Source organism: Calypte anna, chromosome 5A (genome assembly GCF_003957555.1).
Source record: "Calypte anna isolate BGI_N300 chromosome 5A, bCalAnn1_v1.p, whole genome shotgun sequence".
NCBI lineage: Eukaryota > Metazoa > Chordata > Aves > Apodiformes > Trochilidae > Calypte > Calypte anna.
Window position 1 is genome coordinate 31240141 of NC_044251.1, and position 24194 is coordinate 31264334.

Below are 24194 nucleotides of genomic sequence, written 5' to 3' on the forward strand. Positions count from 1 at the left end.
AGATTCTATAGAATGCATCCCCTCTGGTCAAGTATTGAATTGCAGAGTTATGCCAGCATGTATGGCTTTTCCTTAATCAGTGTGATAGTAAAACAGACTGTAACTGATGGTGTCCCGTCTCCTATACTGCCACTCTGTAATGTTTGCAAAAATTATGCCTATTGACCTACACTTTTTAAAAAAGATAACAAATAGCTTTAGTTGTTTTCCTTGGAAGTCAAGCTAAAATATATGGAGATCTCATTGAATTCTTCAGCTTTATTTTGAAAGAGCAGATAGATGTGACGAACTTCTTAAAGCAAGAAAAGATTTTTTTTTTTTTTTTTGAGTAGCAAAAGGTAAAGTCTGCTGGAAGACAGCAGCAACATCCTAAACATTTACTTAGTGCATGAGATGCTATGCATAGAAATAAGGAGAATCCCCTAAAGGAGGCTCTTAGAGGAAGAACAGATGTGGATGAAAGCTGCTGCTTATAGACTTGAGAAGCAACATGATGAATCAGCTATACAGTTGAGCCTGAGCTGTTTTTGTAGACTTTTTTAAATTCAAGTACTACTGGCTGGTGATCTCCTTGTGCTTTTGACCAACACACTGATGTTGAAGGAAGGGGTGGTTATGCTGTTTGTAACTCAACTTTTTTCTATGATAGTCTAAAGCAAGACACTTGAACACCTTTCCTTCCAAGCAGAGTTTAGAAATTGCATAGTCCTATCTCCTCTCTGTTCTTGGTTGTTTTTTTGTACTGCCACAGAGAAGGGGAACTACTGGCAGCATGGCAGGGTCAGTGCTGTGCTCAGGGGCCCTTTTGCCTTCACGGCAGTAATTTCAGCCTCAATCAACCTCTTCAGCCCTTTCTGCTAGGAATGAAAGGAATTCTTTAGGAATGACAGAGAATCCCCTCACCTCTGCAAGTCCTTTTGGGATGGGCAAAATGTTGTTTTTCTATCTTAGTACAACATACTATCTGTGTCTTTACTACTTTTGACTCAAAGCTCCTTGTTCATGTGAGGGCTGCTTCCACCAGTTTGGAGAATCCTTAGTAAAAAATTATGTTAATAGAAATCACTTGTAACTGACATGTTATATCCGTAGGTGTGGATAGAATCAGGTGGGAATTGTAAAGGACAAAGCTGTTGTTCTTCCTAACTTTATTCCTACCCCCTTGCTAGTGCTAAATATAAAGTCAGCCAAGCTTTGATGTAAGGTACATATTTCAGTAGTAGAATCAATAGTAATAATTTCTTTATACTTCATAATGATAATGGTTCATCAAATTAGAGATATTTAGTCCAATGTAGTTGGTTGCAAGTTTTTTGAGCCTAAGAAGGTTCTTGAACAAGCCAAGTTCATCAGTAAAGAGGTACAGGTTCTTCTGAAGAGTGATTCAGCACTTCCTGTGAGATGTACAAAGGCTGTACATCTAGCTTAGTCAGATTTAAGTGCCAGTTAGGTGTATGGAGGCTGTGGAATATCCTTGGATGATAACAAATGACTGGCTTATGGTTTCTTTGTTGATAAGGTGCACAGTGCTACTGCAGGTAACGTGTGAGGTCAAATGTTTTAGCCTAAACCCACTACGAAAGATTTAAATTAACCTAATTTACTTTGGACTACACACACACACATATATATACATATGTATGTATACTTTTCATATTTTAAAAGGAGGGAATATGTTTTTAAGGTGCACTAATTGAGTCTTTCCAGTGGGTCTGAGCATTTTGGTGCAACACTCCATGCCTGCTGTTTTCATTGTTTAGATGTAATCTTTGACAGATAGTAGAGAAATGGAGAAAAAACCCCAAACAAACAACTGGGGAAAAAAGGAGCTATTAAGCTGAGTATTTCAGTAGTAATTTTATTTCTCCTTGTCTCCAGGTACCAACAGAATAAGCCATGCAGTTCAAGGGGCACATGAGGGTGGAATATTTACTCTCTGCATGCTGCGAGATGGCACTCTGGTATCTGGAGGTGGAAAAGACCGAAAGCTGATATCTTGGAATGGAAATTACCAAAAGCTTCACAAAACTGAGGTGATGCCACCTATCTTGAAATTACTCTGCTACTCGAAATGAGTTTTTATTTATCTTCTGAAAAGAGTTTTTTAATTTTTTTTCTCTTATGGATATATATTCTGTGAGAAAGCAAACCAGTTGTAAAATAACATTAGAGTCATTGGGTCATTCTTGTGGTAGCCTATTCATTAGCATAAGATTTCCTTTTTAAGGTTTATGGTAATTGGAAAAAAAATCTTTTGTGTTTGAACACTTTCAAATTATTTCTTCCTTTCTTTGCAGTTAATACTGTGAGGTCAAATTTCACTTCAGAGTATTACAGTATTAAAATGTTTCTGTGCCTTCCTTTTTTCCCAAACGGTGTGAGGCATTTGTGGGAGTTTCAGTAGTTAATTTTTTAAATTAATTTCTTGGTTAGGGTTGTTTATTTATTTAAAAAGAAATTAAAAAAAAAAAAATCAGTTGCTATGTAGGTACTTAAAAGATGTAAGCAGAATTTGGTCGGACACAATGTTTCTGTACTAAACAAACGGAAGAGAATAAACAGCCTAAAATTCAGAGGAAAGATTTCAGCTTTGTTATATTATTAAATGTTGCAAACATAGATGCAAATGGAATGGTATGTCTGTTTTGGTAATTCAGTTTTTAACATAGCCCAAGGTACATGTTTGTGCTGTTTCTAACTGTGGTGTCATTGTTTTTCAATTGCGTGTTCACGAAGTGGTAGTCTGTGACATTTTAAATTTTACATCTTCCCTTGAACTTTATACTGGAATTTGCACTCTTTCTGAACCTAGTCTGCAATATCAGAAGCTAGAAAGTACCAGTGATACAAAGCCTGGCACCATCTCTGATTATTCTGATTATCACAGTTGCAATTAAAATATGTTCACGCTAACACAGCATGAAGGAACCTTTGCTATTTGTTGAAATACTTTATGCAAATGCAGTTCCACAGATAAGGATGTCTTGTAGCTTTACAAAGAGAAGTTACTGAGCTTGATAGCAAGTTTTTAGAAATTTTTGAAAGTCAGGCATAAATGCTCATCCATTTCTGTGCAACATTTATTAAAATGCATTTGCTAGACCTTATGGTCTTTAAAAACAGCAATGTCTGACGAGTTGTTCTGATTTACCTCTCTGTTTGTCTGTTCTGACCCAGATTCCAGAGCAGTTTGGTCCAATTAGAACAGTAGCAGAGGGAAAAGGGGACGTTGTATTAATAGGAACCACTAGAAACTTCGTCCTGCAGGGCACACTATCAGGAGATTTTTTCCCAATTACCCAGGTAAGTTTTTGTCTTACAAGAACATTTTTAAGCAAGCAATAGCAGTGATGGTATTGCTTCAAGTCCAGTTTCATACCTATTTATTTAGTTTATTTATTGCTACTTTTGGCAATAAATGTAATTCTGAATATGCGTCTGTTTAAGCCAATGCAATTTTGTAAAGCTTTAACATATAGTTTTGATCGTTTTAATCCTGTTAAACATCTTTAGTTTTGATGGTACTGTCCATCTTGTTAAGAAATATTTCTGCTTGTGTAGGGCCACACTGATGAGCTTTGGGGACTTGCAGTTCATTCCTCTAAACCTCCAGTTTTTTCACTTGTGGACATGAAACAACACATTACCCTCTGGGATGCTATCACTCATCGTCCTATCTGGAACAAAGATTTATAGAGGTATAAGTTCATTACATTTGACTCCTCTTATAGAACTTCTCAAGTAATTTGACTTTTTCCATAAGGCTATTGATTAAAAGCATCTTAAAAGTATTAACTTGTGAAAAAAATGAGTAATAAAATTGTTTTACTAAAAATGAGTGTAAAACTCTTAAAGCAAGAAATATTTAACATTTAAAAGTATGTCTGATCAGTATTATCATTACTACCCCTGATCATGATAGTCAGAATTCAGAAAGAAGAAGATATTTTAGTGACTCTTTTTTGGCCTTCTTAATTTATTTTCTGTAATTCATGGATAAATACATCCTGTTCACGAACAAATAAATGTAGTTTTTTAGAATTTCACTTCCTATCTCTGGCATGAATCTTGATGTTTATGTACTGAAAGAATACTTAGTGGAAGCTCAGTCTTATTTTGTTTGTAAGTGCTCAGTTGTGCATCTGCAGAATCCTACTGGCTTTGTGGTGGTATGTGATCTTGATTACTACATGCATCAGTAAGAACTGAATTTTATGTTTTTTAGAAACCTGATCACTTTTCTAATTTTTTATCCATAATAAGACATTGATATATCTCCTAGAGACAATGGTGATGCTTTAATTTTTCTATTTTTATTTTTTTTCTATTTTAATTTTTCTATTTTGAGGTGCCCACGCTCACATTTTTTTTTAGTCTTCTCTTTACAATTTTTAATAGATGTGTGAGCATGCTTTTTTGGAGATAAATCCCTTAACAGCATTTACCAAACTCTCTCACAGTATCCTCCTCCAGCTGTATGCTCTTGTTAAATCATGCTTGCTTGGTGTATGTGGAAATTGGAATTTATTCTGTCTAGCCAAGGTTATGTGTTCAAAAGTCTGTATTTTTGTTGACTTCTAAATTAATTGGAGAGACCAAATCAACAGTTTCACTGCACTAGAGATGGAGCAGTTCACTTCCTTGGTTATAGTCAGAGGCTTGTAGTGTAAGAAATTAACAGAAAGGAAAATAGAAATAGTTATTGTAACTAAAAAAAAAAAAAAAAAAAAAAAAAAAAAGAAAAAAGAAAAAGAAAAAAGAGAGAGGGGAAAAAAAAGTGGAATTCTATAGTAATAAAAGTTTGGCCTAAAAGCAGACAGATATGTGTATTTTCCTACCTCCTAATCAAATTAAACCCTAAAATATGCTCATTTGATCTGGATTTAAAAATAAGCTCTCTTCTCCCCTTCAGTCTTTAGGAACCACAGTAGCTGGGCCTTGGGGAAATGGTCAAACATTGAGTTACAGCAAAATTTTAAGGTGCTTGCAAATCTCTTGAACTTCTACCAAGATACCAGTGCACTTAGGCTATAAACTTCAACAGTAAAGTGTATTTTTTAAAAATCAGTGAGCAATTATAACTCAAATTTTCCTGGAACTGTCTTTGTAGACTCTCTAAGAAAAGATACACCTGAGCCTTTCTTGATTTTGAAATAGAGCAATAGTAATGTACTGTGTTGTATGGGATGGAATATGAATGCAGTAGATTGCAGTAATTCTTCTCATGCAGTTCAGAGTGCCTTGAAAAAATGATACAACTGGAAATTTTTACATAAACTTTCTCATTTTCATAGCTTGTTTGGGTTTTGTTTGGTTTTTTTGTTTTGTTTTGTGGAGACTTCAATTATGTAGAAATCATACACGGCTAGTTCTCTGCAAATCTTATTTCTACATATCCTGAGTTGGAGAGTAAAATCATTTTGTACTGTTTTTTATGTTTTCCAAATAGATATCTTTTCTGTCAGAAAAAAACCAATCATGTAATTCAGTTGCAAGTGCTAATATTTGCCCTCATGCTGTTCTCTGTAAATGTATATGTTTTTTGTAAACTTGCATGCTCTTTTCAAAAGTGCTGGGAGAATAAGCTGGTAGTATTTCTAGTATATTATTCATTTCAGGAACAATAAACGAGGAAGGCTTATAGTTATGAAGAGAAGTACAAATTTGGCACTTTGCTCTCTTGCAGTGTAAAGAAAAGATCATTTATAAGCTTGGATTGATAATGAACATCATTAGTGGAGAGAAGTACAGTATGGGAAACAAGAACAAATCTATTAAACACATAAGCTGATATCTCAGATATAAATTTACTTAAGTAATTATCAACTCAAAAAGGACAATATTTCCACTGATTTTTTGCCTCTGTGTCCTGTGGAAAATAAAAACTGGAGTTTAGCTGGTTATGCCTTACAGTGATTTTCCAATAATATTTAGGTATGGTTTTGCAAACATAAGCCACTCTTTAAGAAATTGTTGGTTTGAAGTGTTTAAGAAACTGCTTTATTTACCTTGGTTCTTTTTCAAAACCTTTCCAAAAGGCTGATGGCAAAACTAGCAAGACTGTTAAAGTAGACTTAGATTTTTTTTCCCCCCTTCAAGTACTTATTGCTTCATTAAGATTAGATGTCTGTTATCCATCTTGATAATAATCTCTTTATTAACCACTTGAAATGTCTGAAACTGATAAATTAATTACAGATTACCTAGAGTAAATAAATAATTTCATGCTAACCTATTTTTGCTAACCTATTTTGTCAGAGATCCATGTAAAATCTTTTTAAAGTAGCTACAAGTACCAGGTACTGCTGATACTAAAATCACTGTTTGAATCTCTGATTTATTCAAGAGTATATTTTAGTATTTGTATTAAATTATGCTTAGAAAAAAATAGCAAATTTGCCTTTTTGGACTACCATAGTGGTTTAGACCGTGTGCATAGAAATCCTGCATCTCAGCAATTCTGTGAAATTTCTCCAGATTTAGTAACCTCTTTGAAATTAGTCACTTTTTAAAAATTAATGAGGACATCCCTTACACCTAGCATCTAGGGCCAGTGGTTACAGTTGGCTAAAAATCTAAACAGGTTTATTAAAATGACTACAATGTGATACTGGTTTAGAATATAAAAAAATGGAAAAAGATATAGAATATAGAAATAGGACATAAGCATGTTTGTCAGAGATATTGCTGGATATTTTTTTTTTTACATTTAAAAATTATTTTGTGCAGGTATCTGAAAAAATCAAGTATTTATTTTGGGTCTTTCTGCTATAACCTGAAGAGTTCTGGAGCTACTTTGAAACTGAACAAGCATTAGAATGAAAGTTCTTACCTTATTTCTCAGTAAATTGCAATAAAAATACTGCAGTTTTACCAGACCCCAAAATAATACATTATATAAACTAAAATGTTTTAAAAGTTTTATATCAAAATAAGGAACTAAATTGTGCCCTGAACTCCCCCTAGCTACAGCTGGCAGATCTTGAAAAAGGTGTTGCTATGTGTAGAAGTTTCTTTTCCTTTCCATGCAAAGTAAGACATACCTTTGTTTGAATAAGAATCCTTGCTTGTCCTGTAGGCAGTAGGTAAATTGCAGCTTGATACTTAATTCTTAGGTCAGCTCTAATTTAATAGGTTATTTTATCTCTTACTGTTTGTGATTAGTTGAGAAGCTTCCTTTGCCAATGTTATTGTTATGAAATGGCTTGCCAAGTTATTTTTTAGATTGGGGAAGAAAACAGTGGCCTTGTATAGAGGATAGAAATCCATTGGATAAAATTTCAATCAGTTAAAAATTCTTTTTTCACCCTCAAGTTTGTATTTAAAAAAAAAAACAACAAAGCAAAACAACAAACCACAAACTAAACCAACCAACCAACCAAAAAAAAAAAACACAAGAAAGTCCAAGCAAGAGTCTGTTGCTGAGGCAGATAATTAAACTGTGTTTTTTGTTATAACCTGGACTGCTGAAGTGTCCTTCCTTCTAATGTATTTTAGGATCCAGCACAGTCTTCAGGTTTTCATCCTTCAGCATCTGTTGTTGCAGTAGGGACTCTGACCGGGCAGGTAAAGATGCACAGAGCTGCACCTAGGTCATCAAACAACACTACATAATTTTTTTCAGCTCAAATCCAATTCTTGCAATGCGTGCAGGACTTACATTCATCCCCTATTGATTTATACTGAATTTCAGAATGAAAATTTATTTTTATTGCACCCTGAGCCTTGAAACCGAGTTACCTTGTGTTTGCTGAGTGTGGCATGGAGACAGGATGATCTGATGGGTTCTGCCCTGGGAGAACTGCAACCTAAGAGCAGTGCCAGGAGATGGACTGGGGGCAGGGCATTAAGTCTAAGTTAGCAGTGAGGACTGTGTGTGGGAGGTGCTGTCACCATACCAGTGACCAAAAAATTAAATCTTTGTGTCCATTGTGGCAAAAGAGAGGCTAAAGAAGGAGTTTGAGGTAACTTTGCAGATGTATAGAGAGAGCTTCACCGAGGCTGTTGGCCAAGTAGATTAAATCACATACAAAAAAAATTTGCATGTTGGAAAAGTTAGAAAGGGGTTTATTTCCAATGCTGTGACAAGCAGAGGCTTAACCACAAGATTTGGCAAATGTTCCAGTGGCTAGACATAGTGTTAAAATGCACATTAAGAAACTTGTTCTGCCTGAAGAGTGTAAGGCATAAACAAGGAAGACAAAAACTGTGGTGAAAAGATGTTATCTCCGTTTTCCCAGGGCAGACTGAGTCCTTGGTCACATAGTGGGTCAGCAGCAGACCCTTGGTTTCACCTCGGCTGTCTGCCCTAGGAGGAAGCAGTGGCCTCTGCTATAACTTAGTCCTCTCCTTTAATGTCACTTGAGGGCAGACTTTACTGTTAGTATTGCAGACAGTTCCACCTAACTAAGAACATATAGAATGCCTACAGGTTATGAGTCAAGATTATTTCAGATTGTATATCAATCCTAAATGAAGGACTTGCTCTAGTTGCAAAATTCAGTTTATTTAGTAAACAAAGTAAATCAAAAGGAAGGGGCTTTAAGAGGAACTTTTACTTTGGCTTTAATAATTTCATGCAAATTCTTGAAATGCAGATTTATCTTTGTCCTTTCTACATTTCACAAATTAAATTTTGTTCATTTATTTTAATTAATAAACATAAATAATTTTTAAATAAAGCTAATCCTTCCATCAAAAGACAATGATCTTTATTTACTTTTTGTTTTCTTTTGCTCTAGGAATTAATGTAGGTATTAATTTAAGCATCAGCACAGCGTAGAGGAGGGATGTTAAAGTAGAAAGGTCATTATATATAATGCTCACTTTATTGTAATGCATGACACATAGAAAAACAAGACTAAAATCTGAAGTTTGATATCAGGAGGTCAATGCCAGATTGTTTTTCTGGATAAAAAACATGGAACAGAACTAATACCTTATGTTAAAGTAAAAATAAACCAAACTCAGCAGCAGTTGCTGTTTTCCTTCTTATTGTAAAACTTACACTATTTTGACAGAAGAAAAGTTGGTCAACAATTACAGTAGATTTAAATTCTTTTTGGAAATATTTACTGGCCTCTTTCTGTATTTACGACAGGTGGTTTGTGTTTTGACACAGAACAAAAGACTTGGTCACTGTACACCAGATGGAACGAACAGCTGTCTGTAATGCGTTACTCACCAGGTTTGAAAGCTTTTATTTACTGTTTTAAAAAAAAGTATTTTGCTATTTTCTTTTTTTTAAATTAAATTTGGGGTTGGTTTGTTTTAAATCCCTGATCATATTGGAAGTTGAAAATAAATATGCCATGAAACTTTGGCCGTGCTCACTGGGTGGTGCCTTAAACTGTAGTTTTCTTTTCCCTGCCTCCCCACATGTTCAATATGGTTTCACTGGGAAGATAAACACATTGACTTTAACTGTGCAGGTTGTAGCCCTAAATGGACTGTAGCTGCTTCCAGAAGTGTCAGGTGTTTAAATATTTGCTGTAGAAACTTTCCTGTTTTTGTAATCTTGAAATATGCCATCAGTACACAACTGATATAGAAAAAATAGAATTTTCTTTTTTAATTTTTTGGTACCAAGGATTTTCCTCTTGTCTGTGCCACACTAACTTTTTAAAAATTAGGCCTAAGTTCTTTCTTACAGGAATAATTACTGTTCAACTCCTGTGTTTATAGATGGAAACTTCTTGGCAATAGGTTCCCATGACAACTGTATTTATATATATGGCGTAAGTGAAAATGGAAGAAAGTACACTAGAATTGGCAAGTGTTCTGTAAGTAAACATTTTTTCTCTTTGTATTAACAACTCAAGTGTGTTTTGTATCACTGTGTTAATAGTGTCACATTGAGATATACTAATCAGTGCAGTTTATACACTATTTTTCTCTTTGTAGGGTCATTCCAGCTTTATTACTCACTTGGATTGGTCTGTTAATTCACAATATCTTGTGTCTAATTCAGGAGACTATGAAATCTTATATTGTGAGTAAGAATTTATTTAGTCCTTTGTACAAAGTTCAGGCAATTCAATACAGATTTTAAAATTTAATGAGATCATATAACTGATATGATAGACCATATTGTTTTCATTCAATCTGGTGCAACAAAAATTATACAATTTGAGAATTAAAATATTATCATGTGTTGTTTTATTTTTTTCTATTGTAGGGATACCCTCTGCTTGTAAACAAGTTGTGAGTGTTTGAAACAACTAGAGATATAGATGGGCTACATACACCTGTACTTTAGATCCATGTTTTTGGTAAGTATCTTTTCTCTTATGAGCTTTTACCATTCTTGTTAACAAACACTTGTATTGCCAACTTTTTCCTATAAAAACATGACGATTCATATTTCTGGGGAAAATAGAGAACTTCTGTATGCCATTTTTATTACAATCTGTACTCTATTTCGATCCCAGGAAGACTCTGATTTAATGTTCTTGCTAGCTCAGTTATAACTATTAAATTAAAACATGAGTGGGAGACAAGGAGGAAATACTAAACTGCATTTTCTGTCACATTATAGTTGCTTCTCATAATTTTTAATGTAAAGTACAAGTTCTATGAAGTTATCATTCATTTAGGCAGCTATTGGGTCAAATCCCCTTACCTGAACCAGTGCCATTTGCACTAGTTACTATGCAAACTCAAAACAGGTGACAATTTCCATCATTAAGTAGTTATAATGTATTTTGTTGCAATATTTAGCAATTATATTGGGTAAAGGTAATTCAAGAAGAAAGAAAAATGTAACAAAATCAGGATGGTTTGTTTCTGTGGGGCTTTTTTTTCTGCCAGTTTTGAAGGATCTGCTTTGTACTGATTCCACAATATGTGCAGAACTAGGCAAATTGTTACAAAAGCCGAGTATGAGAAGCTTCAAATTCTTGTGCCCTCAAGATAAAATAAAAAGCCTTGGCAGAAGTTCTGAGAAGAGTCTGGTTTAGTATATGTGGTAAGCAAAGATGATTTTCATCCATGTTTCAGGTAGAGTAGATGCAGTTATGTTGTTGAAGGCAGCCAGAAAGGATTTGTTTTCAAAGCCTGAAGAGAGGATGGTGGTAACAATGTGCTAGGAAGACACATTCAGATTTTGTGTAGTTGAACTGACAGCCAGTGTTTGGGTATCACTTCAACATGCAGATTTAGTAAAAGGAGGAAATCCCAGAAGCCTGGCTGTGTGTTGACATGTAATGAGTTTCTTGTGTGAGGGGCAAAGTCCCTTATAAACTATTAATATATTCCTGGGGTCTGAGTGTAACTGACGTACAGTTACAGAGCTATAAAGTCTTTGCATTTAGCATTACAGGTTCAGATATTCTGAGATTATTAGTATTCTTAAGGGAGTATTCCTTACTTTATCATATGGTTTTATGCAAAATATAGGGCTGTTAGAATATGGAGGTGCTTTTGGTGAATAGAGGGTCATAGGAGGGGAGGTGTAATACCTGGGGGCTTTTTCCCTCCCTTCCAACCAATGACCTTCTGGAGCCAGAGTGTGGAACAAGATACTGGGCCAATGGGGAACTTGTGAAAACTGCATATTGACTTTTATGTTTACAGAGTCTTCCATACTGAACTGTTTTATGTAAACTAAAGTAATAAGATGGGAAAACATAGAAGTAGCTGCTAGTTTTAATAGATATCACAATTATCATTATAGTAGTGTCACAGTGATTGTCAAGATGTTGATCACATAAGCCGAATTTTTAAATAAAAGGGTATTATATGTTACTCAGAAATTATATGTAATGCACAAGGAGAGAACCTAGTGCCATATATGCTGAGGATTCAAGGCTATACAGTTAGGTTCAAGCTTGGGAAGTTACAAAGATAATTCATAGTAATCATAGATGGAAAAAAGTAATAACTATGGTGGCAGAGTTATACTGTTGCCCATCTCTCCAGAAAGATCAAATGAATTGGAATTTCTTAACTAGCTAACAGAATCAGTCAAATTACAGGAACTGCTGAGGATGCAAGATTTTTATTACAGTGTCTTTTCAGAAAGGAATTGCAGTACAGTGGCTAACCAGCAAAGTCTCAAAATTCCTCTGAAAAAGGAAACAGATAAACACCTAGAAATGAGTTTCTTCTAGATTTGATTCTAGGGAGTTGGAAAGAACTTGCTGTGAAATGTGAATGCATCTTTTAGAAAAGGCTGTGAAATTAGGGAGCTGTGGTCCTTAGAATAGGAAAGAAAAAGAGCAATAGTATAGGAAAGTAAAAGAGCAATGAAATTAAAATAATGGACTGCAGGGAGGCAAACTGCACAAAATATAAAGCCCAGTTATCGAAGATCTGAAGCTGGAGAAAAGGTGAGATTTGGTAGTTCCTTAGACAGTACAAAGTGCACAGACTCTGCTAGCTCAGAGGAAAGATGGGAGTGGCAAAAAAGACACAAATTAGATTAAACTGTTATTGACCTCTCTTACAAAGAAGAGGAATGCAGAAAATCAAAGTTGTTGAAAGGCCAAAGAAACATAAACAAAGCTTAAATGTAAATGCCTACTTGTAACAAGTACAGAAATAATAGAAGGGCCAACAACAGTATTGGTCTGGTATGCAGAGAGGAGAGGCAACACTGCTACAGCTGAAGTGTTAAAAAGATGAGGTTTTTCTTTTTTCTTTTTTCTTTTTTTCTTTTTTTCCTTTTTCTTTTTCGTTTTTTCGTTTTTCTTTTTTCTTTTTTTGTTTTTTCTTTTTCTTTCTCTTTTTCCTTTTTGCTTCTTTCTTCCTTTCTTCCTTTCTTTCCTTTCTTCCTTTCTTCCTTTCTTCCTTTCTTCCTTTCTTCCTTTTTTCCTTTTTTTTTTTCTTTTTCCTTCTTCCTTTTTTCCTTTTTTCCTTTTTTTTTTTTCTTTCTTCCTTTCTTCCTTTCTTCTTTCTTCCTTTCTCTCTTCTTTCTTCCTTTCTTCCTTTCTTCCTTTCTTCCTTTCTTCCTTTCTTCCTTTCTTCCTTTCTTCCTTTCTTTTACCTTTTTTTCTTTTTCTTTTTTCCTTTTTTTTCTTTTTTTCTTTTAATATACTTTTATTAGAAGACTCACTATAGTCTGGTAGCTTACCCAGTTTAGTGCCAATAATGAAAGGATAAGACCTTATGCTAACCTAAAAGTGATAGCATAATCTCAAGAGCATTAGTACTTATTTTCAGGATCTCATAGAAATGGGCAAAGTACTGCAAAAATTAAGAATGAATGCAATATCTGTGGAATTCATATGTACATCTTTAGGGCCCATATGGAGAGGATAAAGTGCAAAGCTAGTGGCTAGAATACATAAATTGAAGGACCTCCTAAATTTTAAATCGGAAATCGGCCAATTAATGTTGGAAAGTGACTCTACTATACTTCAGAGATAGTAGATGGAAGTTACTCTACTCTACTTCAGGGTCTCAGAGCAGCCAGTATGAAGTCTTCAAATGCTTGCTGGATTGCTGCACTGGACATAGAAGAAGCAATCACATCAATCAAGGATGTGAGGCTTGTGGTATATTGGTTTTTCAGTAGCTATGGGCTGACTGAAACTAGGAATGTTTTCTCACTCTAACATCACAAAAAAATTACAGATACTATGCATAGCACTCGCAGACCCACATAACCAGTGCAGGGGGAAAATGAAACATTGATCTGTTGAACACCTGTTTTCATGCATGGGAACAGATTAGTCAGCCTGGGAATGTTTGGAGATGATTCAACTGAAAACCAACAGCATGTAAAGAAGTGTGTTTTAAGGGAGGATATTTTAGTGATACAGAACATGTAAATGTAAAGGACTAAAGACTTTAAAACAGTAACTGCTCAGTATGCTTTTGTAACCAAGCATTGTTCATATCACATGCCAGGTGTTGGAAAAATTAATATTTGAGGTGAAGGACTGGAATGCTGTGCAAAGCCTGGCAACATTGCAAGCAAAGAAGAGCTCAGACTGGTTGGGTTCAAACTGATTAGAAGGCTGTGCACTCAGTATTTTGTTTATTTGAATATAATTATTAGTAGCTTGGATCATAAAAGAGTGTGTGTAATTTGTGGGAGGCATGGAGCTGCAGTATTTAGCAAATTGTCTTGACAAATGGAGGAACTGTATAAAAAAAAAAAAAAAGACAATTCAATAGAGACAATAGGGGTGACACACTTGAACAGCAGTACCCAGTTGTACAAATACAGAATGGAAGAGAGCAAATCTACAGAGAAAGATCAGATTATATTTGCATACAAACTAAACGTGTATCAACATCATGATTGCTGTTGTAGGAGAGACAGATGTATCATTGGGATGTATAATGAAAAGGGTGCCATGCTTCCATTTCATGTGAAGTAGTCGTCCATTTATCACTATCTGCTTCAGTCACACAGTTGGATTAACTGTTTCTGGGTTTTGCATATTGGACCAACAGATAATGTACTAGGACTAGCAAGAATAATAATCCATCTAAATATTGTTCTGGGACAACAGATGTAATGAATTAATTTTTTAGAAGAGGAGGAGAAAAAAGCATGGCATCAGTCTTCAAATGAAAGAAAGGAAATAGTCTCTATGTCTGTAGATGATGGGGGAAAAATGAACTGATTTTTCAGCAAAAGGGTCTCAGTTTACATACTTGGAAAAACTGGCAGTGAGGTACTGGAATACATTTTGGGATAGCACAGACTCAAAGAAAAGCTGCGATTCAATGCTTTCCTCATTTGAAAATGGTAATTTTGTTTCTTAAACCATTTCTTTTATCTCCAGCTTATCATAGTGACCTCTTGAGAAGACTCCTGCCTCTCTGCAACTAGTATTAGATGTTCATAAAGCCTCCTTTTTGTCAAAGCAAGACAGCTTTTTTGTCTCTTCATTATACATTGTCATGATTCTTTGAGCAGCAAATGCCATGTTTCTTGCACCTTCTTTTTCTTTAACCCTCTTTTTTACTGGCCCTGATCTAGCAAACAGGTGTTTCTGTACACACCAGGAGAGTTAGGGGAAGTCCACAAATCAGTACTTTGTGTTTCATTTCATTTTATTTACAACAATTTGTAATTCCTTGGGCAGGACATGGAATCACTTTCTTTTACTGCTTGCAAATTTCTGTGCCAATGTACAAAGATTGTGCTTGGGGTGAACTACACGTGGATCAAAAGCCAGCTGTTTCCACAGTGCATGACACATGCCCACTTTGGTTTTAGCAGCAGCCCAAAGAAGGGAAGCTGGAATGTGCCTGTCCTGCCTGCAGGTGTAGGCGTCCTTCCAGGAGCTGGAGTAGCTACTGTCTCATTCTGACCTGTAATAAGAACAAAGAAAGAGCATGCACACAAGTGGTAGGACTTCAGAGGAATACTGCAGAGAATGTGGGACACAGGGACAGCCATTGAAAACCGTAATGCCAAGACAAATCAGTTTTTTTGCCAAATCATATAAAATTATAACTGATGATGTCAGTGATTTCAGAAAGCTGGGTATCATTTCTAAGGAGTAGAGATTAGATAAAATCTGAATCAAGGAAGTAATAAAGAAACCCCCACAGTACTGCATACAAGAAAAAAGAAATTTCAGTAACTAGTAATGGTAATTTTGTTGCAATTACCATTTATTACTGACAAGTATTCGGAAACTTTAAGGATACGGTGCATAGATTTGGTCTGTGCATTGATGAACAAGATTTAGATTTAGATTTAGAATGCCACTTTGTGCAAGAAAGGAGCATGCAAGGAGCATGCGGTACGTGAGGAAGGGGGAGAATACTTATAGTAAAACAAAAGTATTTTAAAATTTATAGTAGGTTCAGTTTCTTGTTGAGTGATCTGTTAGTTGCTAAATGACATTTAAACCGTAATTTCTTGTTTCATCGCTTTTAGAGTTTAATAATGTAGAGAAAGTATCTTGACTCATACATAGGTAGTTTTTTATCCTGCAGTAGCATGAAGAAAGTAGGTTAATTCATACACATACATCAGGGACAATAAAAGCAGAAACTGTTGTTTTCCTACATTATGTAATAATATGAAAGCTTTTAGTCACAGGCACATGACTGTAATCCAGCATAATTTCTTTTTTTTACAGTAAAAAATATTTTGATGACAAGAGGAAATCAAATATTTGTCTATGTGCTTGATTTCCTATTATAATCTGGTCTTTTGCTGGTACTGAAGTAGGCAAAGTGACTCAACTGCAGTTATTTCAATTTTTTTCTTTTCTTTTTTTTTTTTAGGAAGTAATTCTTTATTAATATTTTAACTAAAACTTAAGCTGTTGCTTTTATTTCCATTATAAAAGCCTTTAATTAGTCCTTTTGTGTTTCAGGTGTCTGGCCTGAAGGTTCAGATGGAACAGATATCAACGCTGTCTGTCGATCACATGGGAGAAAACTGCTGTCAACAGGGGATGATTTTGGCAAAGTACATCTCTTCTCATATCCCTGTTCACAGTTTAGGGTAAGGCATTTCCAACAAATTTACTCTCTCAACTGCTATAAATGCATGAAATGTTGTTTGCCTGTGTACAAATAAAGAAAAAAAAAAAAAAAAGGATGGGAATGGGTATATGCCTAAGGCATTTTCTTAAGGTTGATTGAGACAATAGTTTAATTTAAAATTTAATTTAATATTAAAATACTTTAAGAGAATCATAGAATCATAGAATCCTTGGGGTTGGAAGGGACCTCGAAAGATCATCTAGTCCATCCCCCCTGCCAGAGCAGGGCCACCTAGAGCACTTCGCATAGGAACGTGTCCAGGCGGGTTTTGAATGTCTCCAGTGAAGGAGACTCCACGACCCCCCTGGGCAGCCTGTTCCAGGGCTCTGTCACCCTTACAGTAAAAAAATTTTTTCGAATATTCAACTTGAACCTCCTATGCTCCAATTTACACCCATTACCCCTTGTCCTATCACTGGTCACCACTGAGAAAAGCCTAACTCCATCTCCCTGACACTCACCCCTTACATATTTGAAAACATTGATGAGGTCACCCCTCAGTCTCCTTTTCTCCAAACTAAAGAGACCCAGCTCCCTCAGCCTTTCCTCATAAGGGAGATGTTCCACTCCCTTAATCATCTTAGTAGCTCTGCGCTGGACTCTTTCAAGCACTTCCCTGTCCTTCTTGAACTGAGGGCCCAGAACTGGACACAATACTCCAGGTGCGGCCTCACCAATGCAGAATAGAGGGGGAGGAGAACCTCTCTTGACCTACTAACCACACCCTTTCTAATGCACCCCAGGATGCCATTGGCCTTCTTGGCCACAAGGGCACATTGCTGGCTCATGGTCATCCTCTTGTCTACCAGGACCCCCAGGTCTCTTTCACCTACACTGCTCTCCAGCAGGTCAGCCCCCAACCTATACTGGAACATCTTGTTTGTTCTTCCCCAAATGCAAAACTCTACACTTCCCCTTGTTGAATTTCATCATGTTTCTCTCTGCCCAACTCTCCAGCCTAAGTCTCTCTGAATGGCAGCACAGCCTTCTGGTGTGTCAGCCACTCCTCCCAGCTTAGTGTCATCAGCAAACTTGCTGAGGGTAATGCCTTGATTTCATTGACATATAAATGTTCTGTTACAGCTGTATGTTTTCATGGCAGTTTGTATTCTCACTAATATGCTGTTTTCTAGGCTCCAAGCCATGTGTACGGTGGACATAGTAGCCATGTAACTAATGTAGATTTTCTCTATGAAGACACCCATCTCATCTCCACAGGAGGAAAAGACACAAGTATTATGCAGTGGCGAGTCATTTAAAGGAAACAGTGTGAACACACATAGTTGAGTCGACCATGCACAAAACTTATGTATAAACTGTATATTTAAAACTTAACAGTATGTTTGCAGTTTAGCCTGGTCACTGTGATTTTTGTTTAAAAAATTCTTACAAACCTCAGGAAAATTAAGCCCTGTGCTGGTTACCTTACTCAGTCTAGTGATTTTTTTAAGTTTTTTTTTTTTCATTGTGTCACACCTCAAGAATGATTGTTTTCTGTCGTACTATATACGATGCAGTACAAGTTTAAAAATGTGGCTTGACAGTTTGCAATACAGTGGTATCAGCAGAATGTGACTATCTTAAATGTTTCCTATAGACACTGCTAAAATGGTCACAAAAATGCCTTTCAAAGACTGTATATATGTGCTTATTTGTTTCACTATCTACACTTTGTACTGTATATCTACATATTTAGAAAAATCTATGACAGTGTCGAGGTACTGAATTGTTTTTGATGGAGGATAATGAATAGATACAAAATGTATAAACCGTGATGTAAGATGCAAAAATTAGTGTTTTAGACCTGAAAATGTGAATGCCTGGTAAATTAGCATTCTCTTGGGAATAGCACACCTTGGATATCACCCGTGAGGAGCTATATTTCCTTTCAAGTGAATCAGCAGGTTATGCCCCAGTTTGACCTGAATATCTCAGCAGGGTTACAGATGTCTGTGTAGTTCAAGTGTTCCATATGAGTTTAAATTAAAAATCTATTTACTTGTATATGAACAATTTCTTTTTGAAAACAAAACAAAAAAAGCTTGGCCACATCCCCATTACTGGTTGATATATTTAACTAATATATATATTAATCAGCATGATGCTATATTGTACATGTATAAGATTTTAGCAGTTCATAACAAATGGTAAGGCAATTTAGCTTTACTTTTTTATGCTTATGGATATTGTATATTTGTATTTTAAGACCAAGTAGACCAAGTCTAAAGATATCTTTTTAAGTGTATCATAAACCTGCAGAGGGTAAAGGAAGTCTTGGAAGCCTACATGAGATATTAATGTGTAACTCCTGGCCCCTGTGTTTTGTGCATGGATGGATATTTATAGTATGAAATAAGATTGTGTTTTGCAATGAAGTAATAGTGGAGATGGTATAAAATGGTTAAGAAGGCCTTACCAATGGTGATTGTGACACAATTTGAAGTGTATTGTTTACTTTGAGGAATGTATCTGAAGAATTTTAAATGAAAGGAGTTCTAAATAGACTCAAAAAAGGTAATATTAAAATTTTGCTTGTAATGGACAGTAAACATTAATTCTCTGAACTCTAAAGCACTGGTTGTTTAGAGTGATCTAAATGAAATGGAATCAATAAATTTTGAAACTTTTTTATTACATCTCCAACCTCCTACACTGAAAGTGCAGGACACCAATAAACATGTATTAAAGTGAATTTTCAGTGCATCCTTCCTGTTTAGTAAAATATCTTTGTTTCAACATAAAATACAGAAGAGACAGGCTTTTACTTACTGACCTATGTTTGTGATTTCTCAATCAGAACTGCACTTTAAAACACTTGGGAATAAAATCTAGATTTTGGGGTACGTAACTTCCTGCATGACTATGACTCTGGGAATGTGATCTCTAATGTGCACCTAGAGAGTGAAGCAGGAGAAAAGGACACAACACTTGCTTTCACCTACAAATTATCTTAGTGCTGCCTCCTGGTACACATCACTTATTTCTGAGCACTCTGCTGGCAGAGGAGCTTCATTCTACTTCACAGGATTTATGCTCATGGCAGGAGCTCCGGATACTTTGTCTATCTTAGGAACTTGTCTTCAGGCAAGAGTTTTGAAGGCCAGGGTCTCAGGCTTACTTTAACCTGACATTGCCCAGAACTGTTGCTGAAGGCAGCAGTCCTGCCAAGCAAGCCAACAGCTGGTATGAAACAGAAAACAAACCCCTTTTCCTCAGTTTCCTCATTGGATTATTTGTGCACCTGTATGAGTGCTTGTACTGAGGCAGGAGCAAGGTGGAGAAGTGGTAAATAGAGGAGCAATGGAATGTGTTTATTTGATGAATATGTGAACCTCCCTCTCCTTGAAGAGTGTGAAAGTAAAGATATAATATCCCTACCCTTTCAAGGGTTAATTCAATCCTAAGAGACTGTAATATGCAAGTGGCAGGTTCTCATTTGTCTGGGTATTTGGCTGATTATGCCACAATATCCTCTGGTTTTTTGTTGTTGGTCTTTTTGCTTTAGCAGGCAGGGTGCTTTCAGGTTTTCTGCTTTCAGAATTGCAGGTGATTTTTCATTAATTGCAACAGAGAAAACTGTACATGCAAGACTGGTTAGGCTCATGCCTTTTTCATCCTTTTCCCATGGACCTACTCTTGGGATGTAATAATGTATTTGTGATCCCCTTCTTCATTTTAAACTATTATGCTTACAAGAAATAAATGAGGAATCCTGCAAGTTCATCCCTAGGATTACTGATCAAAGGGGATTTTCAACAATCCTATCCCATCTCCGCCTCTGCTGCTGCTTTGTTTCTAACTTTTGCTGTTAAATGTGTCTTTATTCCTCTATGAAAACCTGATAAACGTATTAGCTGAACTGGCAATAGTGGGTAACATCTTGAGCCAAATACCCATTTGACAATAGTTAAAGTGATTCTTGTTTCCTTATCCAGGATTTTCTACAAAATTTCACCATTGTTATATATAATCTTTACCTCTCTCCACCTCCATTCCTGGTTCTCAGATCACTTATTTTTCTCAGAAGTGTCCTCACTTTTGCCTTAAAAAAACCCCACAACCAAACAAAAATCCCCAAAACCTTAAGGGGGAAAAAGCATAAAAAGAAAAGGGTTATTCCTTAATTTTGTGTGCTTCATTCCCTCAGCAGTGCCTGGAGCTCTTGCACCTGATTGCTTCAGCTGCAGTCATTGTCTTCTGCCCTTCAGTGTAAGGCTGGAGACGTGGCCAGGCCTCTGTTTCTGAGCCTTCTCTCTCCTGATCTGGACTGCAGCAGGGTAGTGTTTTAAGGGACTCATCTCTAACATATCCCTTGCATATTGCTGTTGCCTACCAAGCAGTCAGCTACTCCCTTTCAGCTTTGTCAGTTTCAATTCCTCTTTCTTGATTCTTCCCTTCATTTCTAGCATTGCTCTTCTGGGACTTCAGCTTCCAGGACTGCACCCACCTTAGCTCTTACTGGCAAATGTTGCTGCCCGTAACTGCTTGTAAAACCAATGGCCCTGGCTTGCATTTATCAACATCAGTGGCTGCATCTGCTTTAGTCCCTAAAGCCCCTTTAGTGATCAATGCTGGCTCATTGTTTCTTGATTTTCCTCAGATTGCCTGTGTGCAGCATGGACATGTATACCACATACTTTAAAATCTAAGTATTTTTTTAGGGTAGGTAGTTTTGGTTTTTTTTTTTTCTCTGTTGTATGGCATTTAGCAATGGGATTTTGTGATCCTGTAGTCTTTACAACAGTACAACTGTTGCATTTGTCCAAAATGATGGACATTTATAGTCAGGTATCCTTTTCAATGTAATTAGTTACTGAACTTGATAATATCTATTCTCTAAGTCTCATTCAGAAAACAATAGTATGCTACCAAAGAACATCTTTCTCTTTCTGCTACACTCATAAAGTAAACATAGACTCAGTTTGGTTCTTGGTGTCATCACCCATTTTCAGTTACGGACTTTTTATGATTTGTTTAACTTTCCTGCCTGTTTTCATCAATTTATTCTAGTCCTAAGGGCTAGATAGCTGCATTATATCAAAACTACAGCCTACAACTTAATTGTATATATATTACTTTAAGTACTACCTGGAAAATTATTATTATAGACATACTTGTGGTAGTACTTGATTTTGACACTCTGTTGAAACCTGACAGGAATTAATTTCCAACAGATGAGCTTCACAAGATCCAGTCACTGTAGTTAAAAAAAAAAAAAAAAAAAAAAAAAAAAAAAAGTGAAAGAAAAAGAAATTAGGAAAGGCAATAAATTTAAGAGAAACATTTTTCATGTTAATGAATTAAAAAAAAACAACACAATTGCAAATTATTTAAAAGTCCTCTTATGAAACAAATGGTTTTTGTAAAATGGATTTTTCAGTATTTAATTAAAACAAGGATAATAAATACAAAGTCATATTTCCTATGTGAAATGCTTGGATGAAATTCGTCCTTCAAAATAATTAATATTAAAAGATATTATTTGGCTTTGAAATTATTCATGTGACAAGAGCTTGCAAGGGCAAACAGACCTTTTTTTCTAGGGTTGGTATTTTTCATTTCTTCAGGTTCTGCTCAGAGAAGCAGGCAGTCTTTTCATTGCATTTTCTCCTCCATCTCTAGTAAAACTAGGTCTGCTGACAGATCACTTGATTGCATCCTCTAAATTCCCACAGATGGTAAGGAAAATGTCACTTTAATTACTACTGAAAAGAACAGGCTTACGAGAAGCCTAAACAGAAATTTTTCTCTTCCATTACTGGCTGGGATTCCTGCTGGAGCAGTCCCATCACCACTGTGCCTCTCTGGCTGTCCTTCATCAGAGCTGCCCCAAGCCAGAGCAAGTCCTAACCCAAAAGTTGGGAGGTGAGGAACTGACTTGTGAGGGGAAGGATAGAATCACACCCCATCTGGGTGCTCCTTGGTAGAGGGTGCTGAAGGAATGAATACATTAGTGACTCATACTCTTGCTTGAAGAGATTTTTGTTTCTCTTCATTCTTACAGTTGTGCAGCAGTTTCATTTTTGTTAATGGAACAACTTTGGCCCCTGAATTCATGAAATAGTTATAGAAGAGTAAGTGATATTTTCCATGGGGGTATTGAGGGAAGATCATCTAGCACTAACTTTGGCAGTCTGTGTTTCTGTCTTTGGTGATACTGGCAGGCTACTCTGTGTGCTTCTGGGACCTTGTTCAATCAATGTTGTAACCCAGTGTTGTAACTCCTTGGTCTCTTGCCAAATGTAGAAGTGTAAGAAGGTGCCTCCTTTTGACAAAGCCTCTACACTCCCAGAGTCACCAGACTCTGTAGGCAGTTACTCAGACCTTGCATTTTGTCTGTATTTTTATGAAAGCCTGAGGTCTTGGACTCAATTAAAAGTGGTTTGTCACCACTAGCTCTGCAGTCCCATCTTAGTAGAGGTTTTTTTTTTACCATCTTCTGGCCACCCATGAGCTACATTATATCAATTTAGACGTTTTCATTCATTTGTATGGGACCTATCTGCACCTTTGAAAAGGCAGCTTGTTTGGGTATAGTCTGAGGTGCTGAAGTTATAACCATGACAAAAGTGACCTGTTTTCTGTGTTTTTGTGCAAGCAGACATGTTTTTAACATGAGCTTTTAATAGATAGGCATGCTTAAATCTGACCCATGGAATTACCTAGAAAAAACATGTACCAGAGGGAAGCAAATTCAGCTGCTTTGTGGTTACTGGCTATCAGTCCTATGTGAGCTCTGTTTGCTCCAGATTCCAGCTTGTATTCTAAAGAAGTCTCCTTCAGGGTCTTCAGTCATAATGGTTAAAAAACAAAAATTAAAAAGATGGCATGAGTTCTGCAGCCATGTGAGATTATTTTAAATTGTCATCGCCTTGGATTGCCCTCATGCTGCCTGAGGCATCCTGGATAGAACCCCTCTCTTTACAAAATCAATTGTCTTGGCTTTGTAGGTTCCAGTCTGGATTCAGTTTCTTAATAAGATAAATGTCAACATTTTAGGGCTTCTTCCTTCCTGCTCAGCTTTTCCTTTTCAGCAGTTTTCATTGACATCATAATTCCAAATTTATGACATCAGTGTATAACCACAGAGGAGATTATTATGCCAGAGGTTCAAGTGTTTTGGCCTCCTTACAGCACCTAAAAAGAGCAGAAGCTGAGCTCTGAGGGTCTCTGTCTACAACTTGAACAGTTGGAGAGCAAGCAGACAGGAGGCTCAGTTTAAGTGAAAAGCCCTCTGGCATTTCCCGTATGCACAGCTCCCGTTCAGCAGAAAATCTGGCCACGCGCAGTTTAGCAGCCTGGAGAGTCCTAGCAATCTCCAGCATCATGACCACAGCATTGCCTCTCTGCTGAGGTCTTCCAGACTAGTTTTGGATGAGAATGCCACTGCTTTTGCTACCCTGCCATGGCCTCATTCTGAAAAGCTCAACCCAAACAATCTTGACCTTCCAAGAGTGGGACCAAGGGGATTCAATAATGATAAACAAAACGAAGCAGCTCCTTGCCTGGCTCAGTACAGCCTTCTCTGCAGGAGACAGCAAAGATACAGACAGTCCTCCAAGGGCACTATGTTATCCTCTGATGTGGAATATGCTGTATCAAAACACAGGCTTTGGAAATGCTCTGGTGGGGCTAAACCATCAGCTGACACAGTATTTCTGATGGTTGGACTTGGTGATCTTAGAGGTCTTCTCCAACTGAGACAATTCTGTGATTCTTCAACAAAGACAGTT

At 36.4% G+C, this 24194-nt stretch overlaps 1 protein-coding gene across 1 annotated transcript in view; it reads left to right on the forward strand.

Moving 5' to 3' along the window:
• EML1 (EMAP like 1) overlaps positions 1-19153 on the forward strand; it is a 77477-nt gene extending 58324 nt beyond the window's left edge. Inside the window, 12 exon segments of the mRNA XM_030452431.1 lie at positions 1879-2033; positions 3178-3303; positions 3562-3684; positions 3687-3698; positions 7498-7592; positions 9101-9148; positions 9150-9187; positions 9685-9782; positions 9904-9991; positions 10178-10264; positions 16263-16420; positions 17595-19153. Of these exon segments, the coding sequence (XP_030308291.1) occupies positions 1879-2033; positions 3178-3303; positions 3562-3684; positions 3687-3698; positions 7498-7592; positions 9101-9148; positions 9150-9187; positions 9685-9782; positions 9904-9991; positions 10178-10264; positions 16263-16420; positions 17595-17720 (1154 nt within the window). The 3' untranslated portion in view covers positions 17721-19153.
• The last annotated feature ends 5041 nt before the right edge of the window (positions 19154-24194 follow it).